The sequence below is a fragment of the Pundamilia nyererei genome, unplaced genomic scaffold (assembly GCF_000239375.1).
Source record: "Pundamilia nyererei isolate P.nyererei 1_Seehausen unplaced genomic scaffold, PunNye1.0 scaffold00001, whole genome shotgun sequence".
NCBI lineage: Eukaryota > Metazoa > Chordata > Actinopteri > Cichliformes > Cichlidae > Pundamilia > Pundamilia nyererei.
This window is the reverse complement of record NW_005187402.1, coordinates 9,506,213-9,525,600: the sequence shown is the minus strand read 5'-3', so window position 1 is coordinate 9,525,600 and position 19,388 is coordinate 9,506,213. Positions and strand designations below refer to the sequence as shown.

Genomic DNA, 19,388 nt, shown 5'->3' with positions numbered 1-19,388 from the left:
AAGATGGAGCAAGCGGCTTCTGTGGCTGGCCTACCAGCTGGATGACTGAACGCCCCGGGTGGCTGAGCTGCAGAATGGCTAGCTCTGCATTTTACGATTGTAAAAGCCTCCATGTAATGGGGATAAGAAGCAGGAAGTTGGAAGGAAAAAAGGGTGGAAGAAGGGATGAAAAGGGGGATGGGAAAAGGAATGCTTTCTAAAAGCCATCGCAAAAGGGGAAAAGGCCATGTCAGCTGTTTTCATTTGCATTGTGTGTCGTATTGTGATAGCTGAAAAATGTGTTCCTTTGGCCATTCCTTTGGAGAAAATGCATGAATTTAATTTAATGTCAGTGACAGGTGTTTCTGTTATTCTTAGGCTTTTCTGCTTTCTTTGCTTTATAATGTAGCTCTAATTGGAATGTAATTAAAGAGAAAAAAGGCATACACGTGTATGCGCACGTGTGGCATCTGACACACTAATAGATAGGCACACAGGCGCCAACTAGTCTCTCCCCTCATGTCCATGACCGTGTCCCTCGGCATGGGCTTGTTACCGTGCAGAGCTGCCTGGCACAAAGCAGCCTGGGCCTACCTCAGGTGGACGAAGCCCCGAATGTTATGGCTAGAAAAAGAGATGTGTCTCGGAGAGCTCCGAGTGCTAACTGGTCTGGTCTGGTCTGGTCTAGTTTGGCAGTGATCGGGCTGTCTAGCATGGCTGGGCTTGGCAGTGTTGGGAATCAGAAGATCACCACCACCTGCCAGCAGCCGGGGTCCTTCCATATGCTCAGTGGTGAATGTCCACGCCAGATTGCATGAGCCATGTCACATCCAGCCTCGGTTTCTATTCGAAGAGCTTCTCTCCCGATAACACCATTAGAAAAGTACAGCCGTGCTTGCAGGATCTCAGAGTGTATAAAGCTTGTTTTTTCTTTTTTGCTACTCTTTCTGTAAGCTAAATATTGGATTCTGGCAGCAGTGACTATTTTGGATGTGTATCTTGTTTACATTTGCCAGCTCAGATATTGTAGTAACATTATGTTGTACCATATCAGTGAATAGGAAGCTGCCGATCCCCCCTTTGACCCCAAATGTCAAACTCGATTTGTCAGCTACAGTCATCGCTGTAAGACCCAGTGTGTGTGTGTGTGTGTGTGTGTGTGTTTGTATACCTGTCTGACTGACTGATCTGTGGCACATTCTGAACAGCTGAAGAGCTAATGGTCCAGCTGGAGACAGATGGCCTCTCGATAACACTATACCCCCAAGCCAATACTCACACTCTATCACTCTCCCTCTCATACACACACACACACACACACACACTTTCTGCCCCGCTCAGCACATACAACACACACACACACACATTGGACAGGATAGATTGTTAATCCATTATAAACCCCGAGGAAACACATTTCTCAATATGAGTTTAATGTTTCACGGCAATTTTGACCAATCTTTCGGCGATATTTGGTGGCAGCTTAAGTTACACGTGAGCACAGAGGGATGAAGGAAGTTAATAACCTCTTTCCCTTTTCCTGTAACTTCCTCATTTCGGTGGCTTCGCACCTTTGTAGGGCGAGCGATAACTAATCTCTGCTTTATATTTGTCTTGTCTCCGCGTGCTGGAAATCTGCTCTGTTTACATGTAATTCACGATGAAGTGTGCTCACGAATGGAAAGCGTTTCCTTTTGTAGTCCTCCTCTTTACAGTAAGCGACCGTGTAAATTTGCTAGTATTCTATCTTAAATAAAGAAAAAGGGTATCTGTCATGACTCTCCGCAGAGAACATGTGTCAGTCCCATGCTTTAGCTCTGAGGTCATTTTGGCTCACAGACTCAGAGGACCTGATGGCGAACGCCTCGCTGTGATGCTTCTGCAGCCTCTGACGAGTTGCTGCTATAACAGTTCTCTGACGATGAGAGGGAAAGAGAGGATGGATATTTCTCTAGAGGCTTTCTTCATTAAGAGTGACAGTACCGTAGTCGCATGCTTTTAGTAAGCACTGTGGCTGCTCCGGTGTGTCTGCAGGCCGCAGACCCATAGAGACCAGCTCTCAGAAATTTCATTACCTCATTAAATCACTCTCAAATCATATCCATATTCAAAGATTTACTCACCGCCAATACAGCAACGCTGAATACGGTTTGCTAAGCAGTCTTCCCCTCAAGCATTTATCACTACCTCAATAATGATTAGGCGCATCCATTCTAAAATGGGGGTTGTTGCTAGTTAACCTCTGTGAACACATTAATTGCTGTGCTAGGGTTTTCAATTTTATTTATTTTTTTCTCTCCCTGGCATCGTTTTAAAGAATATCTGGAAGGCAGCAGCTTGGGATTATAGAGGGAGGCAGGTGTGGATGGTATTGGTTATACAGTCTCCAACATATGGGCCTGTCGTGTCCCATGTGTACATACCTGCCTCCGCTGCTGTCATCTAATTATGCAGAGCAAACACAGCGATCTGCCTGCTGCTGCGAGCCACTCCTGCGAGTTTTGATTGTTACTCATCAGATGGATGTCTTCAACTGATTAAGACATTGTCACAAGTGACCTGTGGAAAATCACCAAAATCTACTTTTATTTGAGTCATTGTTTCGGTCGGTCTGTGTAATTTAATGGTATCTTGTTACTTAAAAGCTAGTAGATCTGCGTCTGCACAGAAACACTGCAGGGTGGGAGACATAAAGCAAGGTGGCTGCATTAATTTGATCTCGTATATACTGCTCGGGCAGGAACGACAACAGGCTCTTTGCATTATCACCTGCAAGCATGTGATACAATTGCTCGTTTTGTTCTGTCAAATAAGCCAATTAAAATTCTTGCAGCTCTGTATATCTTTCACTTTTGCCAGCATGCTAACATTACATAAAGGTGACTCCATTTCATCTTTGATCTTCTTTTTGTTTTAAGTGCTCTCAGAGTTTGGTGGGATTTCTTTATGGCTGTGTTGCTACTCGCCGAGTCTCGGCTTTCACATGTGAACATCAAGCAAGTAATGAGTAAGGAATTGTCCAACTTGACATTGCTAATACCTTTTATTGAATCTGGAACCAAAACTGAATTATTAATGTTTAAGGCTGGCATCATGAAATGACATTTTGAGCTCTAGGGGGTTAATTGACACTAATTGCGTCTGAGCAGCTTAGAAGAACGTCGCAGTAACTAAAAGAACGAAAACAATGTAATTTAACTTCACACTTACATTCCAAAGAGCTGAAATCTTTTTTCTTTTTTTTCCCCCTGCAGGGCTATGTGAGCAGAGTAGCGATCTGAGTCTGTGCGGGCTCGTCGATGCTGCTCTCCCTCCGTCCTCGCCTCCACCTGCCGCAGAGACTTCACAACAGGCCTGCCCAGCGCATCAGAGGACCACTCCTACATCGCCAGCCCTCCCCTTGCCCCTTGGGACTGAGCCCACTCTGGGCCTAACAGTAGCCCCTTCCTCCAATGACCCTCCAACTGTGGTTCCCCATCTTCACCACACGCCCGCTCCCTCATCACTCTCTAGCCCAGCTGTAAGCTCCTGGGCGCCGACAGGAGACAACCAGAAAACGTCCCTTCCATTACCCGTTGCCCTCCCTCTATCAGCGACAATGATGGAGCCTGGCACTGTGTCTGGCCTGACGGAGGAGTGTCTTCTTCAGCCTAACCGAACTTGCCTCGGCTGCTTCATTGAAACACGTGATGCCACTGACCCTAACGCCATCCAGAACACACCCCACGACCCCACCGCCAACCCTGACACGGAGACTGGTCTAAGTGTAAGGATAGGGGATGTGAGCCGAGAGGACTTCTCTGACATCAACAACATCAGCATTCAGTGCCTGAGCCACGCGGGGGAGGCAGTGAGTCACTATGGAGAACAGCTCCTCTCTGACCAGCTACTTAGCTTTCCTCTGCCAAAAGCCCCAGGTGAGGGCAAGAGAGGGGATGCAAACAAAACAACAGGGGACTGCGATGACCCGGAAGATGATGCAACAGCTAAGAATTTGTATGAAGGACTGTTACTAGACAAGGTTAGTGGAGAAGAAGTTCTCCTGGCTAACGCCAGCCAGGACTGGGGCTACTTTGAGTCTTTTATCAGTGAGAGTAAGATGGAACTGCTGGACCTTTGTTCTAAGAATGAACTGTCGGTCAACCTCTTCTCAGAGGAAGATGTCGACAATCTGTTTGACGATGAAGACGACGATTCAACATTAAGCAGTGATGTCTGTTCGCTCAAGATTCGTTATGAGTCTTTCCAGGACAACATGAGGGAAAAAACAAATGTTCTGCAGGAAGAGACGCAGTTCAACTTCTTCCCCAGTGTCCTGGCCAACTGTGCCAAGAAAGAGGAAGGAGCAGCAGTCTTGAGGAGAACCGCGGAGGATCTTCAGCCCAAAACTGATGAACTGATCCTGGAGGGAGCACAGGAAGGAAAAGCCGGGGACTGCAGTGCTAGGAGTCCACTTGATGGTTCCCACGGCTCGCCTATGTCCACTCCCAAAGTCAGCTACCTAATGGACTTCAATTCCACAGAGGAGTCAGGGGAGTTCAGTGATGACAGCTCCTGCACTGGCTCGTCCTCAGACACCCTGCAGGAGGGAAAGTTTAAAAAGAGCCACTCAAAGAGATTCCTCAGTCCCTCGAACCCTCTCAACTATGGCTTGCGTTCCAAAAGAAAGGTTCGATACAGCGATGATTACTTATATGATGTCGACTCGCTTGAGAGTGAGAAAAATGCGGAGAAAAAGGAGAAAGCCCCTGCTGGTCAGAAAGAAGAGGAGGATGTAGACTGGTGCCCCAAAAAACGCCGGAAATCCTGCCGCAAAGAGCCACCTGTGGTCATCAAGTACATCATCATCAACAGGTTTAAAGGAGAGAGACTCATGTCAGTGAAACTGGGCAAGCTGGACCCTGTGGATGCGACTGTGAGCTTAAATGCCGACACAGTAAGCAAATATGAGACACTGGCTCCTCTGAAGCATTTCTGGCAGGAGAAGCAAAGAGAGAGACAGGAACAGCTTAAGCTGGCTGCCAGAGATAAACAACAACGCGGTTTTCATCTAAACGGACGCCACCATCGCCCTTTTAATTCTAGTCATCCCAAAAGGAAATACAAGATTGCAAACCGGCTTAAGGTTCAGAGGATTCACACTGTGGAGCAATCAGCAACAGCACAGTCCTTCCCTCTCTCTGATCGGGGCCAGGGAGGTGTCACTAAAGAAGAGGCCACCCCCACGGTAGGAGGAATAATAGCAGCCACAGGCCTCCCAGTCACATTAGACACAAACTCCATCACACACACAGTCACAGCCAAGAGCCGCTCCCAGGAGAGGGAGGAGAGGGAGGGGAGGAGATTGGGAGGAAATAAAATAGTCAGGATAAGGAAATTCAAAAGCGAAGCCAGACTGAGGAGCAAGAAAATAAAAGAGGCAGAAGGAGAGGAGGGGAGGAGTGTGACGAATGAAACGGATGCCTGTGTCACTGCGGCACAGATTGAGGACCCCACTGCTGGGTTACATGAGGCAGGCATTAGCTCAACTACAGTCAAACCACATTTCTCTGACAATACCGCCACCGCTCAAGCCGCTGAGGAGAAATTCCCCTTTGTTTCATCCACCTGCTCTCCTGACAAAGCTGCCTCCTCCTCAGAGGAGGTGGAGACGGGTGTCCCTGTCATCCCGGGGGGCTACCTGCAGACCCTGTTAGATGCCACAGACTCCTCAGGTGGAGCAGCTATCTCTTATTTCCCCCAGCAGTCCTCTAGGCAGCAGTATTCTCTTGGGCTGTCCCTGGAGGAGAAACAGTTTTCTTCTCTGCAGCTCGCTCAGAGCTGCGTCCTCTCGCCTCCCTCTGAGTCCGAGCTCCAGCAGTCTCCTCAGAACTGCCCCAGCTTCCCCCAGATGTGGCACCCACAGCTCTGTGCAAGTCACAGCCAGAGCTTTGGGTCTGAGACGCCCGAGACTCCCATCTTACCCAACAACTTCCCAGCTGCTGTTCCCCTGAATGACAGTCTGCCAGTGTCTAACTACAGCCAGCTGAGCCCTGAGGCTGACAGGCTGCTTTATGAGAAGAGCTACCTGAGTGAGTCTGGGCTGCAGCCCGGGGCAGATCTGCAAGTGTGTCAGTCTGCCTGCGTGGAGGGCCAGGTGCAATACCAGCGAGGGTCCCTGTGCACAGACAATGGCAGGCTCATCAGCTATGACTCAGTGGGCTCTCTGTCAGCCTCCTCCAGCAATTACAGCTCACTCAGCCTCAAGTCTTGTGAGCGAGAGGGTGAGGAGGAGGGCCGAGACAGCTTCTTAGCTCATTGCAGTCCTAAAGTGGTGATTCAGCAGAGTGTGGATGCCCTTACCCCACTCAGGGAGTCCTCAGACCTGCTGGATATCTCTAACTTCACCCCTGACAAGTTTAGGCACTCATCACTCTCAGAGCTTTCCCCTCCTGAGACCCCAAATCTGTCCCCTCAGGTTGTTGGGCGTGAGATGAAGATGGCAGGAAATGTTGGAGAATACCAGGATGTGAATGATATAAGCATGGACTGCAATAGGGAGGTAAAGTGGAACTGTGATGTCATACAGCAACAGGAGCGCACGGCAAGCGCATACCCGGTGGAGGACAACCAGTTTCCGCTACACAACTTCAACAATCAAGATGTCTTAGGTTTAGATAAAAAAGAGATGGCAGCTACAGAATTTGATGAACAGAATGGAGCGAAAAGCATAAAGTCAAAAAGGAAAGGCAGCTGCAAACAAACAGCAGGAGGACAGTGCCCGAAAAAGGTCCGGGCTCCGAGAGCCCCCAAGTCAGAGAAGGTCAAGACTCCCAAACAGAACTCTCGCTCCACCAAAAAGATAAAGGCCATGTTAGAGGGTAAAGCAGCAAAGAACCAGGCAGGTGGTACAGGCCTGACTGACAGTAGCAGCACTGGGGACTGGCCTGGCACCGGATGGTCGGAGAGTAACAGCCTGGTGGGGGATGACCAGAGAGAATTTGAGGAGCCCTCCAATATTCTGTCCAACATTGTCTCTGGCATGGCTGAGGTCCAAAGGTTCATGATGGCCTCCATTGAGCCACTGTGGAACCCCATGTCGGAGGCCTGCATGCCCTCTGAGGCCAACAGTCTCAACCTAAAGACCCTCAAAATCTTGGCAGGTACTGAGGCTGACCTGAAGAAAAAAGGAGCTGTGCTCACAGGGGCTGGGAGAGGCAGAAAGGCAGGGGGGAAAGGAGGCAAAAACCAGGCCAAATTCAACCCCTCTCATTCTTTATTCCCTCAACTTGCTCTAGGCTGTAACATGTTTGATAAACCCAACTTTATTAACCCCGGGCCTGCTCACAAAAAGCTGTACCGCCACAAGACGAGTGCAAAGTTCCCTCGGATTGAGACACTGAAGGGGAAGCGAGCTGAGAGAGACCCAAATAAGGACATAGCACTGATGACCTCTTTTGAGAAACTGAGGTAATATTTTGTTATCAGCTGCTGTTGTACCCCCTCCCCTCCCCCTCTCACTTTCCCCCACTACCTGCTCAGCCCTCCCTCCCAAACATACCTACACTGACGCTATGCCAGAGCTGCATGAGTTCTACGTTTCCCCCCTGACTACTCCCACTTCCTTTTAACCCCCTGAAGAGGAAATTAATATCTGCATGAGAAACTTCTTGTACTTTGCAAACTACCTATTGAGTGATTGTGTCAAGCTTGATTGAGATTTGAAACGACCATGGCTGCATTTTTCTTGCTTTTGTTGTTTCTGCTTTGTTTGTTCTTCTTATAGTCGTTTTTTTTTCTCCTTTCCTTTTTTGTTTGATTTTTGTCTGAAAAAGAGAAATAAGCCTTGAAAAAAGTTCTGTCGCCTTTTTGAGGAACTTTGTTTTTGTATTTTCTCAGCAGAACTAGCTTCCCTGAATTACATATTTATTTCCCTTTTCCCTAAAGATGTAGCTATATACATAAATGCATTGAGTGACATCTACGCACCCCTCCTCCTCATCTGTTTTTGTATGCAGAATATGGATGTCCTGTTGTTGCTGTCCGTCATACACTGCCTGGCTCATTTCAAGAGGGAAACCTTCAATAAATGAGCCCAATTTAAGCCCGAGACATCTTAAACACGAGATGGGACCATTTTGTATTGATGACATATCAGACATTGTCTTTTCCCCCCCCCCTCAAAGTTGGAATGGCTACCCCTTTCCTTTTGTCAAGTTTTTGTTTTCTTCTTCTGGAGTTTAGAGGAACTGGTTATCTAAATTAACATTTTTACGCCTTGCAAATTCATAAAAGCTCCACCCTCAGAGTATTTTTGTCAATGTTGTTGTACAGGGACATGCAATATTTGCAAAAAAGAAAAAAGAAAAAAAAAGAAAAAAAGATAATTATAATCTTAAAATCATTGTGCCAAAAGTAACAATGCTGTGTAAATGACCTCTTATATATGTGTGAATATTGGCTGTTCCTCTTTTCTATCCATTGGGATATTGGCTGCTCGGGTTGGAGACTCCTTACAGAGACTTGCAACTACAGGAATTCTTTATTTGAGACTTTTCTCTCTCTTCTCTGATGAAAGGCACCAACAGCTGGCAGTGGTACACCACCACTCACTAAACCAAATCAGAAAGACTCTGAATTCTCCTCGTTTCCCCCCACTTTGTTTGCCAAATTCAATTTACCTCAACATCGCCTGGCACTGAGAAGCAACAAAAGAGAGGCAAAGGGGAGATCTGCTCTGAAGGCTACTGTAGAGGAAGGAGATGAAAAAAAAGAGAGAGAGAGCTGTTCAAATGAGCTTTCTCTGGACCAAGAAGAGTGTAGCGCAGATGTCTGAGGGTAAGCAAGAAGATGATTTGTCATTTGGGGCTGTGCCTCACTGAAAAGCTGTTTGTACTGGAAATTTAAGGCAGTAGAGATTCTGATGCGCACATCAGTCGCGAATGGACATTATTGCAGTCAATGTGAACGTGAAAGCAGTTTTCAGTACAAATAGAAACAGTAATCTTGTAAATGAAGGAAAGCATGTCTTTGCATTCACTCCATGTGGAATTTTTACTTCTATCTTACCTGAAAAAAAAATGGTAATTTAAACAGTAACTTTTCTTGACATTCTCATGTAATTTATTTCATGGCGCTGCCGTATTTCAGTCTGATTATTTAGCTCATATTTCCCATAATGTCCATAATGTTTCTTTCTTTTCATTCTACTTCATTTTACATCATTGACTGTCCTGATTCATGGGTCAGAATTCTGGCAGAAAATATTGTGACCAGAAATTTAAGGCTAAATACAGGCACAAATTGAAAAGAAATATATATTATATACATCATTATATACACAGGCCATTGCTTTTAATTACTTTGGGCTCATTCACTACCTCACAGCTCTGAAATAAACATCTAGAAAGCCACTTAAAAATGAACCATACAATCACGCTTAATCAGTAATAAAATCGCTTTGATTTTATACACTAAACGAATTTCAGGAGAAATGCAGATCCAATCAAACACTTAGTATATTGTGTAGAAATATGTGAAATTAGTTTCACTGTCTTTTAAACAATGTTATCATTTTTAGCAGTAATTACATGAGACTGCATGGAGATGTACGGACAAACTGATTGACTGATTTTAAAACAGGCCTTGTCACAGTGGATATGGCTGTTCTGACACACAGGTTATATTAATTGATTGCTTGCATACGGCAAGAATCATAATCAATCTTTCTGTGTCTCTTTTTTTTCTCTCTCTCCTCTCTGCCATGATCCTTTGTTTCTTTTCTATAGTGTATCAGGGTTAGGACCAAGACAAGCTGCTGATGGGAAGCTCCACATGGGCTGCAAGCCCATTTAGTCTGCCTTCTCTCATTTCTGCCTATTGTCAAATTGAATGTACTTCTCTGAGTTCATAAAGTTTCTTTCTTTCTTTTTTTTCGGTTTGTTTTTAAAATGTGCCACTGTTGAGCTGCCTCATGTTAATGGTGCTAAGAAAGCTGACAATTGTTTTCTTTTCTTTACCGTTCAGTTTCGATTTCTTTATTTTCATTTTTCGGTATGTTTCATTTCACCAGTGTTAATGAAAAAAAAAAGAAATGCAAAATAGATTAGGTTCCTAACCCTCTTTATGAATGTATATTATAATGTTATGTTTGATGTATTCACTTCATGATTCTTTGACACTGATTGGAATTACTTTTGCTCTTTTCATTAAAAGATTACCGAGCTTTATATATACTGTCTAGAGTTGTTACCAGAAGGAATCTTAATGAACTCTTGACACTACAAAATCTTGTATATTTTTTGTGTGCCAATTTGTAACATATTTTGTAAGTGTATATTTTTCTTAGAAAGTGCTGTGAAGTATTCGTGTGTGTGAGTAACCTTTTATGCGCCTCTATGGGCAGTGGAAAGGATATACAATGACAAGTTTCTGGTTTTAAAAACCAAAATATGAAAGTATCAACAGAAAACTAGAAATATTTACATTTTGTTGGGAGTTTTGTAATAAGACCATGATCTTGTTGTGAGAGTGTTGTGTTACTGTGCAAAACACAAATAAGCAAAGAAAAAAAATGAAAACTTGGAAAAAAATATAATTTGTGAACAATTTGCTGTTTTATAGATTTTCATGTAAATTATTTGAGTATTATTTTGTTTTTTTTGTTTTGTTGTAACTGTTGCAAAGGTTTTAAATATTTGTGATCAAGCCTGTATGGTGATAATGTAATATTGGTAACTTGCTGAGTTTTGTAATAATGTTTATGGAGTAAATATACAAATTAAAATAAGATTTTGAATGCTGCTTTCTGAAGAGAGTTGGGTTGTGTTTTTTACCACCCACTTATTGCTTTTAAAAATGAGCTACATTATATTGGAGTAAATTTGCAATTCTCTGTTAGCTTCTCTAGCTTATCTGCTAGGTTTTACTAGCTTCGCTAGCTACTCTTCACTCCAGTAGGTTATTTAAATCTTATTTTAATTGAAATTAAGATTTTGAATGCTGCTTTCTAAAGACAGTTGGGTTGTGTGTGTGTTTTTTTTACCACCCACCCATCGCTTTAACCAGGAACTACATCACATTAGAGTAATAAAGTAGTAGTTGTACAAATCTCGATTCTGCTGTTAGCTTCTAACAGCATCTTTAGATTATCTTCACTCTACTAGCTTTTAATTTAATTTAAATAAAATTTAAATGTATAACTTAAAACGGTATTTTTTTGAGAGTTGGGCTGTCTTTTGTTTTGTTTGTTTTTTTACTACTCACCCATTGCTTTCAAAAGGAACTACATCACATTGGAGTAAATTTACAAATCTCTAATAGCTTCTCTCCTGGCTTTTCTAGCCCCTTAGCAGTCCAATTAGTCCCCTAAACCATCCAATGTACCGTGGGCGGTACGTCCGACTGCTAACAGGTTAACTTAGCTTCACTCTAGTAGCTTATTTAAAGCTAATTTGAATATAGTACCCATCCATTGCTTTAACCAGGAACTACTATCACGCTGGAGTACATTTACAAATATTCACTCTACCAGCATATCTGCAAACAGCTTCACTCCATTCAAAACACAATTAGTAAAGGTTGTGATGTGGAGTATTGTGGAAAATAAAACTAATATTGCAGACACTACATGAAGATGTCAAGAGTAAAGGCCACGTAGCATTTCTTCAAAGTAAATATTCCACCTTTCCCTGTGATACTACTAAAATAACAGTGATGTGGATAAATCTGATCAATTCCATTCAGTTTGTCCGTGCCACAAAACGTGTAAGTGTAAAAACAACCTTAATAATTCCAATTAGTCTTTCCCTAGTTGTTATATTGGACGATTTTTAGACGAAAGTCGTTTTAATTTCTGCACAAGTCTGGCTTTGGCTCATGTTATTTTAATGTCATATCTAATTAGCACTCAGGGTCAGGCATTGCTAGAGTGACTGCTCATCCATAACTCTGAGCTGGGCTGCTGTGGTCCACACTGCAACTCATTCTGGCATGCTTAATTGGAGCTGGAGATACAGTCTGAGACCATAAACAGATCCTGTGATGTATGCCTCCAAAATTGTCAGCTGGTATTAGCATTGTTTTTGTTCTTTAGTCACCCGTAGCAGATAAGGGAGCGAGCAAATTATAAGATGGAATGTCTAATGCAATGGATCAGGTACACCTGTGGTTATTAAATGAGATGCTTGTTGTTTTGTCAGTATGTGCTTATGCTGCATAGACAGCCATAAGCCAGCTTTGTCATTAGGACAACTGTTTTTATCTTTAAAAAAAAGAAAATTATAGAGCTATAAAGCAACATTTTAAAGGGATTGACATGTTTTCATAGTTCAGGTTTATTGAGTGTAATCATGGGAACCAAAAAAAACTAAATAATTACGCAACACATTGTTATACATTTTGGCAGATTTGCTGTAAAACAAAGGGAGTTCTTTTAGTAGAAAGCTTTACGGGCTAATCTGATGTGCGGAGTTCATTAAAAATGACACAGTACTTCTGCTGGGTAATCCATTCTCTGTGTTAGAACAATGAAGCTGAAGCCATTTCAGAGGCTTTCAATAGCTGCCCAGTGGGTTTTCTTGATGGTATTTCCAGGTAATTTTCACAAATTTGTGTCTTGTTAGTTTGTGAGCAATTTTTCCCCATGCTGGTTTACAAATTACCTGTAAGCACTACTACCAAACAATCATCACTGGGTTTCTTCTGGTATGCTGTAGCAATAATGCTCCCTCCTGGCCTTAAAAATATATACAGGGACTGATATAAGTCTCTGGTGTTTCTTCCTCACTTCCTCACTTGGGTTGTTTCAGGACTTTAAATGCTTTGACTGTCTTTTAGACCCATTTTTTTGTTTGTAGTTGGAAGCCATTTGAAGTGGTACTACAAAAGCTTTATTTCATTTATTACAAAACACATCTTCAAAGACACAACAAATGAAGACATGGCTATTACTTAAAGCAAAGAATCAAACTATAGACACTGTAGTTTTGTGGTGTCTTAAATGGTAGGCCACATCAATGTAATGGCATAATGAAGTCACCCTACAAGATAATAACTAACTGGTTTGATAAAATGACAGTTTCCTGGCAAAAGGTAGGTAGAGCAAATCTTTCAGCTGATGAGACTATGAGATGAAAAATACTTTATTTATCCCAAAAGACTTTATGCATTTATGCCGTTGGTTACAGCAGTTGAAATTTTGAACTATAAACTTGCATCATTCAGTCCCCACATTATTATTATATTAAATGCATTCTATCTTGTTTTTATGTACAACATTCACAGGGCGTATAATTGTAAAAGATGTAAACAATACGAACTATACTGTATGAAACTAATGTTTCGTAAATTCTCAAATAAGATATTTCTTTTGTCCGCCAAACAGCTAAATCTCATTTGAGAATTTATGCAAAAACACTGAGATTTTTTTCTTCATTGTTTTAATGTATTAATTTCTAACTTTCCTAAAAAACAGTTGTATTATGCTGGCCATTTAAAAATTCAAAACTCTACCTAGTATTTTGCATTAGCCACCGCACAGCGACGCTACAGCTCGCCAGCGGAGCCCCCTTGTCAACAAACATCCTTGTTCGTCTTTTTTTTTAATCTTTTTTATCCGAAAATATTTATCGCCCAGATTTCAGTCTCTCAGGAACGCTGCGCCTGTCTCACCCGACCTCCATCGCTACGCCTAAACGCGAGACATTTGCCAGTGCCTGTAAGGAATTACTCGGGGTAAAACCCAATTGTTTCGTCCGTTTCCGGAAAATCATTTTAGGCTTCCTACAAGAAAGAAAATGGAATCTGGCAGTCGCACTTAGCTAAACAGTGTATCGTTTCTGGGCGAATATTAAAAGGGCAGCTGGGTTGTACGATAACGCTGCCGTTAACATCGCCAAGCAGGTAATTATTAGTGGTTTGGTGACAGATGGTGTATCCGTTCTAATTAACTTTACTCTCTTTAGCTAGCTAATTTTAGCTGGATCGCTTTGGTTAGGTTATGGCTATTAACGTCACTGGTTGACGTTGTTAGCTTGCGGTGATACTAATGGTAGTTCAATGCATTTTTAATGAAACCGTGATGTTTATAGTCAATGTCCAGTAACGGTAAACAAGAATAATATCAAGTTCAAAAGACGATTCCAGCTTCAGCTTTGTTTTGCCTCATATATTCACATGGGGCTGGTGTAAAAGCGAGCACTAGCACAAAGTTAAAAGCTAATGTTGAGTAAGACGTTTGTAACGCTTCTAACTCGGCTAGTTGACGTGGAAGCTAACTAGTGTTAGCGCAGCATAACCGGGATTGCTTTGTCATTGAATGATCTTGTTTGGATGATGTTGCAGTCACTACACAGTGAGTTTCTTGTTGTTTGATTTACAGGTCATTAGACACACGATGGGACCTCTTTTATGGCTGAAAATGATGGAAGTAGCCGGCGTTAGCACCTATGTAGCATGCTAATTGGTCGCTAGCCAGCGTAAGCTAAGCTAGATGATGCCATTTTGTTTTTATCTCGACTTTGACTTTGAGCAACATATGGCTTCATCGTACGACTTACAGTCACATAGATCATTATATTATTTGAGTTATTTATACGACTTTAAAATACATGTGACATTTTCGAGGAAATCGTATTTTGCGTTTCGATATGGGCTCAACTTACAAGTGTGGCTCAATGTTATGCTTTGAAGACGTTACCGGTGCTAACATTTGCTAATGTGTCGTTATTCTTATTTGATGCTGCGTGGTGCCTGGTTATGCCTAATTTTGATGCCCAGTTGCCTCTCTTCTTAACTGTCATCACTACAATAACTGCTATACTTTGTGAAAATACTTGATGTATCAAATAATACATTTCATGAGTGGTTGGTAATGAATCCCAGTTGCAGGAGGGCATGCTCATGTCTTTTGGATCAGCACCTAATCCTTTGTTTACTTTTTTCTGAAGCAACTGGATCTTGCTGAATATTGGATCATCTCTAGTCCGCCCTCCCTTCTGAACCAATGGAGGGGTCTGACAGCGTGGAACAGAATGGCAGTGAACTGCCAGAGTCACAGCGCAGGAGGCAGCTGGACCGCCTGGACAGGGAGGAGGCCTTTTACCAGTTCGTCAACAATCTCAGTGATGAAGACTACCGTCTCATGAGAGACAACAACCTTTTGGGCACTCCAGGTAGTAAATCTTTAACCTGTCTATTCTTTAGTCTTGTTAAAACCTCCCAATTAAAGTATTAATGATTTACACAAGTAAAGAGTACTTTTTCTTTTCTGCGCTCCCTTTCTATGTTCTCTGCTGAACTCGCACCTCTCTTTAAAAGTTTTCAGCTGTTTAACTGGGAGGAAGGTAGGAATATGCTATTGATATGAAGAAAGTTAAATAATTTCACACACAAGGCACCTTGATTGAGCAGTAAGCATTGAAGATCACACTCACAGTGCAGTATTTTTCACATACAGGCTTTCTTTTTGTTTTTTGTTTTCAAACCCAGATTTCTTGGTGGATAAATCTCTTGGCCGTTTGTGGAAAGTAGAGTTAGTTTGTCTTTGAACAATCTTTTGTAGTAATTGTAGTTGGAATGTGTTTTGTTTTGTTTTTTGTTTTTTTTTGTTTTTTTAATAGTAGCTTTACCTCTAATGCTGGGCTTACACTGCGATTGTTTTTTTGTTTTTTTTTTAGTCGCATTATTCAGCTTCTGCTCAAACTGCACGATTGACTCGCAGGGGTTAGGGTTAGTAGGTCACGATGCAGGGGCTCACACTATACGGCCCGATGCTCTGATGCGACCTGAGTGCTCAAACTGTGCGTCCATAAAAACGAAGGTTATAACAGAAATTCTGTCGCTCGCTCTCCCTCTCTCTTTCACTCACACAGACACGCACACCACCACCATCAACTTTGCTAAATTGCTAATGAAAAACACTGATCAGGCAGCTGTGATTGAGCAGCAATGTAGATCCAACTATTTTCACGGTTGTGGTTGTGATAATTTTGTGAGGCCACATCGAAAAGGCTCGGATGAGCTTGCCATAGTTCTACAAGTTGTGTCTCCATCGCTTGTGTCCAGATCACACGCTGCACTGCCGTGCTGCGCAGTCTTTTTCGCTGACATTTGTGTTTGCGCGTGTGCAGTGTGAGAAGCTGCGGTGACACCCTCACGACCAAGCGATTAATGATCAGGAGCTGGTCGTGAGGGGTTAATTGCTTCTCGTTACCCCACGTATACTACACGATGCACGACGCACGATGAAGGCCAAAATCGGGCCGATCGCCAAAACGGTCGCACAACTCAAAAATCGGCCAAAAATCGCACAGTGTAAGCCCAGCATTAGTTAACTAAAACACAAACTGTCAACAGGCATTTCTTATAAAACGCTATTCATCAACCACACAGTTTAAAGTGTACAACTTTCTAGTTATATTTTATTGCCTTTACCAAACTATGTGAAATAGTCTGATGCCCCAAATTATGGTTTGAAAATAAAATCTGATGTAATGGAATTTCCTGCACTAAACTATATGCTGATGTCAATATGGTTTTCCGCATCATACATATCATATGTAGTTTCTATTTTCAGTTGTCCTGTCACTGAGTAATTTTCTCCTACTTTGTCATGAGAGAAAAAGATGGTCCTTTTCGAAAGCCCCTCTTTTGGTTTATCTTATTTTAGCTGTCTTCTGCCAGTTTTATTGATATAAAAATTTATGACCTGTTGGTCTAATTTCTGTCCTCCCATCTTTACATAGCTCCTGCTTGTCAGTAGAAGTTAAAGTAAATGTTAAGCTTAAGTACCTATGGCTAGTTTTGGATTTGCCGCTATCCTTGAAATTTCACCTCCTATGGACTATTGAAGACATCCAATCCATTTCTGTCCCAGGAGAGTGGGAGTGGGAAAGTAAGTTTGGAGCGTGTAGTGGAGCACCCTACAAGGAGAGGGCTATGACTGGAGAGTGTCGTGCCCTGGTAAGTCTAGAGGTTGACCCTGTGCACGAGAAAATGCTAACTTCCTGGTTTGAGACCGGATGTGGGGTTGTACATTTCCGGTTGCTTTACTTTGCGGTCAATCGCTACTGCGAAGATATTCTCCAAAATCATGTCCAAAACTCAAAAACGGAAAGATCGCGTTAAGTTACAAAGAGCAGAAGGTGGGAACACTCACCACTGTTGTGTCATAAAAAAATCTAATGATCAACTTTGTAAGGAGTTTCGATGATCAGTTGTTTACACCACTCAACACAAGCAGAACTGCATTACAAAATCAGAAGACACATCGTCCACATTCAGAAGCACATCTCTGTATAGTGACTGGTCTTATGATTTAAACAGGCAAATGTTCAGCATTCAAACTACAGGTGAAGAATAGTCAAACCAGATGTTTCCCCCGTTATGTTGATATCAGCTAGTCAAGTACACACCTAGACAGCATGTTAACAAACTGTGAAAAAAAGCCACACAAAAAATGAATGATTGCTGGTAAGGGTTTCTATACATTAGTATTTACGAAGGGTATGTTGTAACTTACCTTCAAAATTACAGTGCTCCCTCGATGTAACGCGGTTCACCTTTCACCTCGCTGTTTCGTGGATTTTTTTAGTGCAAGTTTGCAGTCATGGCGTGGGTTCCCTCTGGTACTCCGGCTTCCTCCCACCGTCCAAAGACATGCAGCTTGTGGGGATAGGTTAATTGGATAATCCAAATTGCCACTAGGTGTGAATGTGCGAGTGAATGTGAGTGCGAATGGTTGTCTGTCCCTGTGTGTTGGCCCTGCGACAGACTGGCGACCTGTCCAGGGTGTACCCCGCCTCCCGCCCTATGACAGGTGGGATAGGCTCCAGTCCCCCGCGACCCTGAAAAGGATAAGCGGAAGCGAATGGATGGATGGAAGTTTGCATGCTTATTTTTTTACGTCGCATTGCGTCCTGCGTCCTGATCGCTGCAGACGATCTCCTCCGTGACGTCTCTCCTGTACAGTACAGAATCGCTGCATCGATCGCTAGCAGTGTGACTCTGAAGTGCAGTACTGGATGTCCACGAAACGTTTTGCACCGTCAAAAAATAAAACTTGCTGCTTGATTTCACCCATCGCTGGTTATTTTTAGAACATAACACCCGCGATAAACGAGGGACAGCTGAGAAATATAACATTTGAATCCCTTTTCTCTTTTGCTCTGAGGCGCAGGGAAAAAATATCGACAAGTCGATGAACATCATTTACAGATATATTGGGTAAATGCCCAAGACATCTATAGAAATGTGAGTCTCTTCTTTGGTCAGCCCCTGGGGCTGGTCTTCATCATCATCATTTAGTAGGAAGAAGTGAGCAAGTCGCAGGAAGGGCAGGGAGCTGGGCTCCTCCAGGCCGATAGGTGGTCTTGGTCGAGCCCTGCCACCAGTGGGAGGCGGACCAGTCCTTCCTCTGCCTCCAGCAACAACCGGAAGGATGGTTGCTGCTGGCCGCTTGATTTGTTCATTTGCTTAACTTGTTTTGGCCGGTAAACAAGGTGCGAATAGGACACCGGAAACAAAGCTCCCCACAGGAGTTTCCGCACCGGAAGTAGCATATGCTAACGTGCACATAGTCAATTGTCCTGTTGCTGTGATCAAAGGAAAAATGAACAATCAAAATATATGTACTGATTATTATTAATAATATATTTTTAATGTATTTATTTTAGGTTGCTAGCTGAAAGATATGTAGTTCTATGTAGCTTGTTCTTCTGTCAGCTTCCCCTCTTTCCTTGCATTAAATCCAATATTTGTTTTTATTGTAGGGAGTTAAGTTGGCACTTTCTACCAGCTGCTTGAGAAGAGGAAGCGAACTTAACCCTTAAAGAGCAGATGGACTGCTGATGTTTTTTTTTTTTCTTTGTTAATAACAGAATGTTATTTTGTGATGTTTCTTCCAGGCGAGGTAACACAAGATGAGTTATTCAATAGACTACAGCAAATCAAAGATGGTCCTGAGCAACAGAATAACACCGCTGGTACTGAAAGTGTAGAAGATCCAGTTGGTACGTTTGATATTTCTCTATATATTGTTTTGTTTTTTCCTCATTCTTTGACTGCTTTTATGTCAGAATATGATTTCTCACTTGCTAATTCTGCTCATTTTCAGAACAACCGGAAAGCTCAGAGGATCCTGCCAGTGGTGATAGTCTGCTTGACTGGCTGAACACTGTGAGGCGCACAGGCAACACAACTAGAACCGGTCATCGTGGGAATCAGTCATGGCGGGCTGTGAGCCAGACCAACCCGAACAGTGGCGATTTTCGCTTCAGTCTAGAAATCAGTGTGAACCGCAATCTGGCTGAGCAACAGGCAGCTATTGAGGGAGAGCAGGAATCATCAGAGCAACCTCCAGAAGAATCATCAGAGCAACCTCCAGAAGAATCATCAGAGCAACCTCCAGAAGAATCATCAGAGCAACCTCCAGA

At 42.8% G+C, this 19,388-nt stretch overlaps 2 protein-coding genes across 7 annotated transcripts in view; both read left to right on the top strand.

The window, feature by feature from the left end:
- The window catches only part of nexmifb (neurite extension and migration factor b), a 51,176-nt gene extending 40,633 nt beyond the window's left edge, over positions 1 to 10,543 (top strand). For 2 of the 4 annotated variants that reach the window (XM_005719750.1, XM_013912548.1), the window contains exons 3-4: positions 3,231 to 7,425; positions 7,974 to 8,587. In XM_005719750.1, the coding sequence (XP_005719807.1) occupies positions 3,231 to 7,425; positions 7,974 to 8,199 (4,421 nt within the window). In that variant the 3' untranslated portion in view covers positions 8,200 to 8,587. Of the gene's footprint in view, positions 1 to 3,230; positions 7,426 to 7,973; positions 9,272 to 9,743 lie in introns of those variants that run through there. The other 2 variants (XR_001290482.1, XM_013912903.1) reach the window with 2 other exon arrangements.
- Positions 10,544 to 13,577: 3,034 nt separating this feature from the next.
- Positions 13,578 to 19,388, top strand: part of rlim (ring finger protein, LIM domain interacting) — a 9,274-nt gene continuing 3,463 nt past the window's right edge. Inside the window, exons 1-4 of one of the 3 annotated variants that reach the window (XM_013908591.1) lie at positions 13,578 to 13,672; positions 14,904 to 15,128; positions 18,861 to 18,965; positions 19,070 to 19,365. In XM_013908591.1, the coding sequence (XP_013764045.1) occupies positions 14,960 to 15,128; positions 18,861 to 18,965; positions 19,070 to 19,365 (570 nt within the window). In that variant the 5' untranslated portion in view covers positions 13,578 to 13,672; positions 14,904 to 14,959. The other 2 variants (XM_013908589.1, XM_013908590.1) reach the window with 2 other exon arrangements.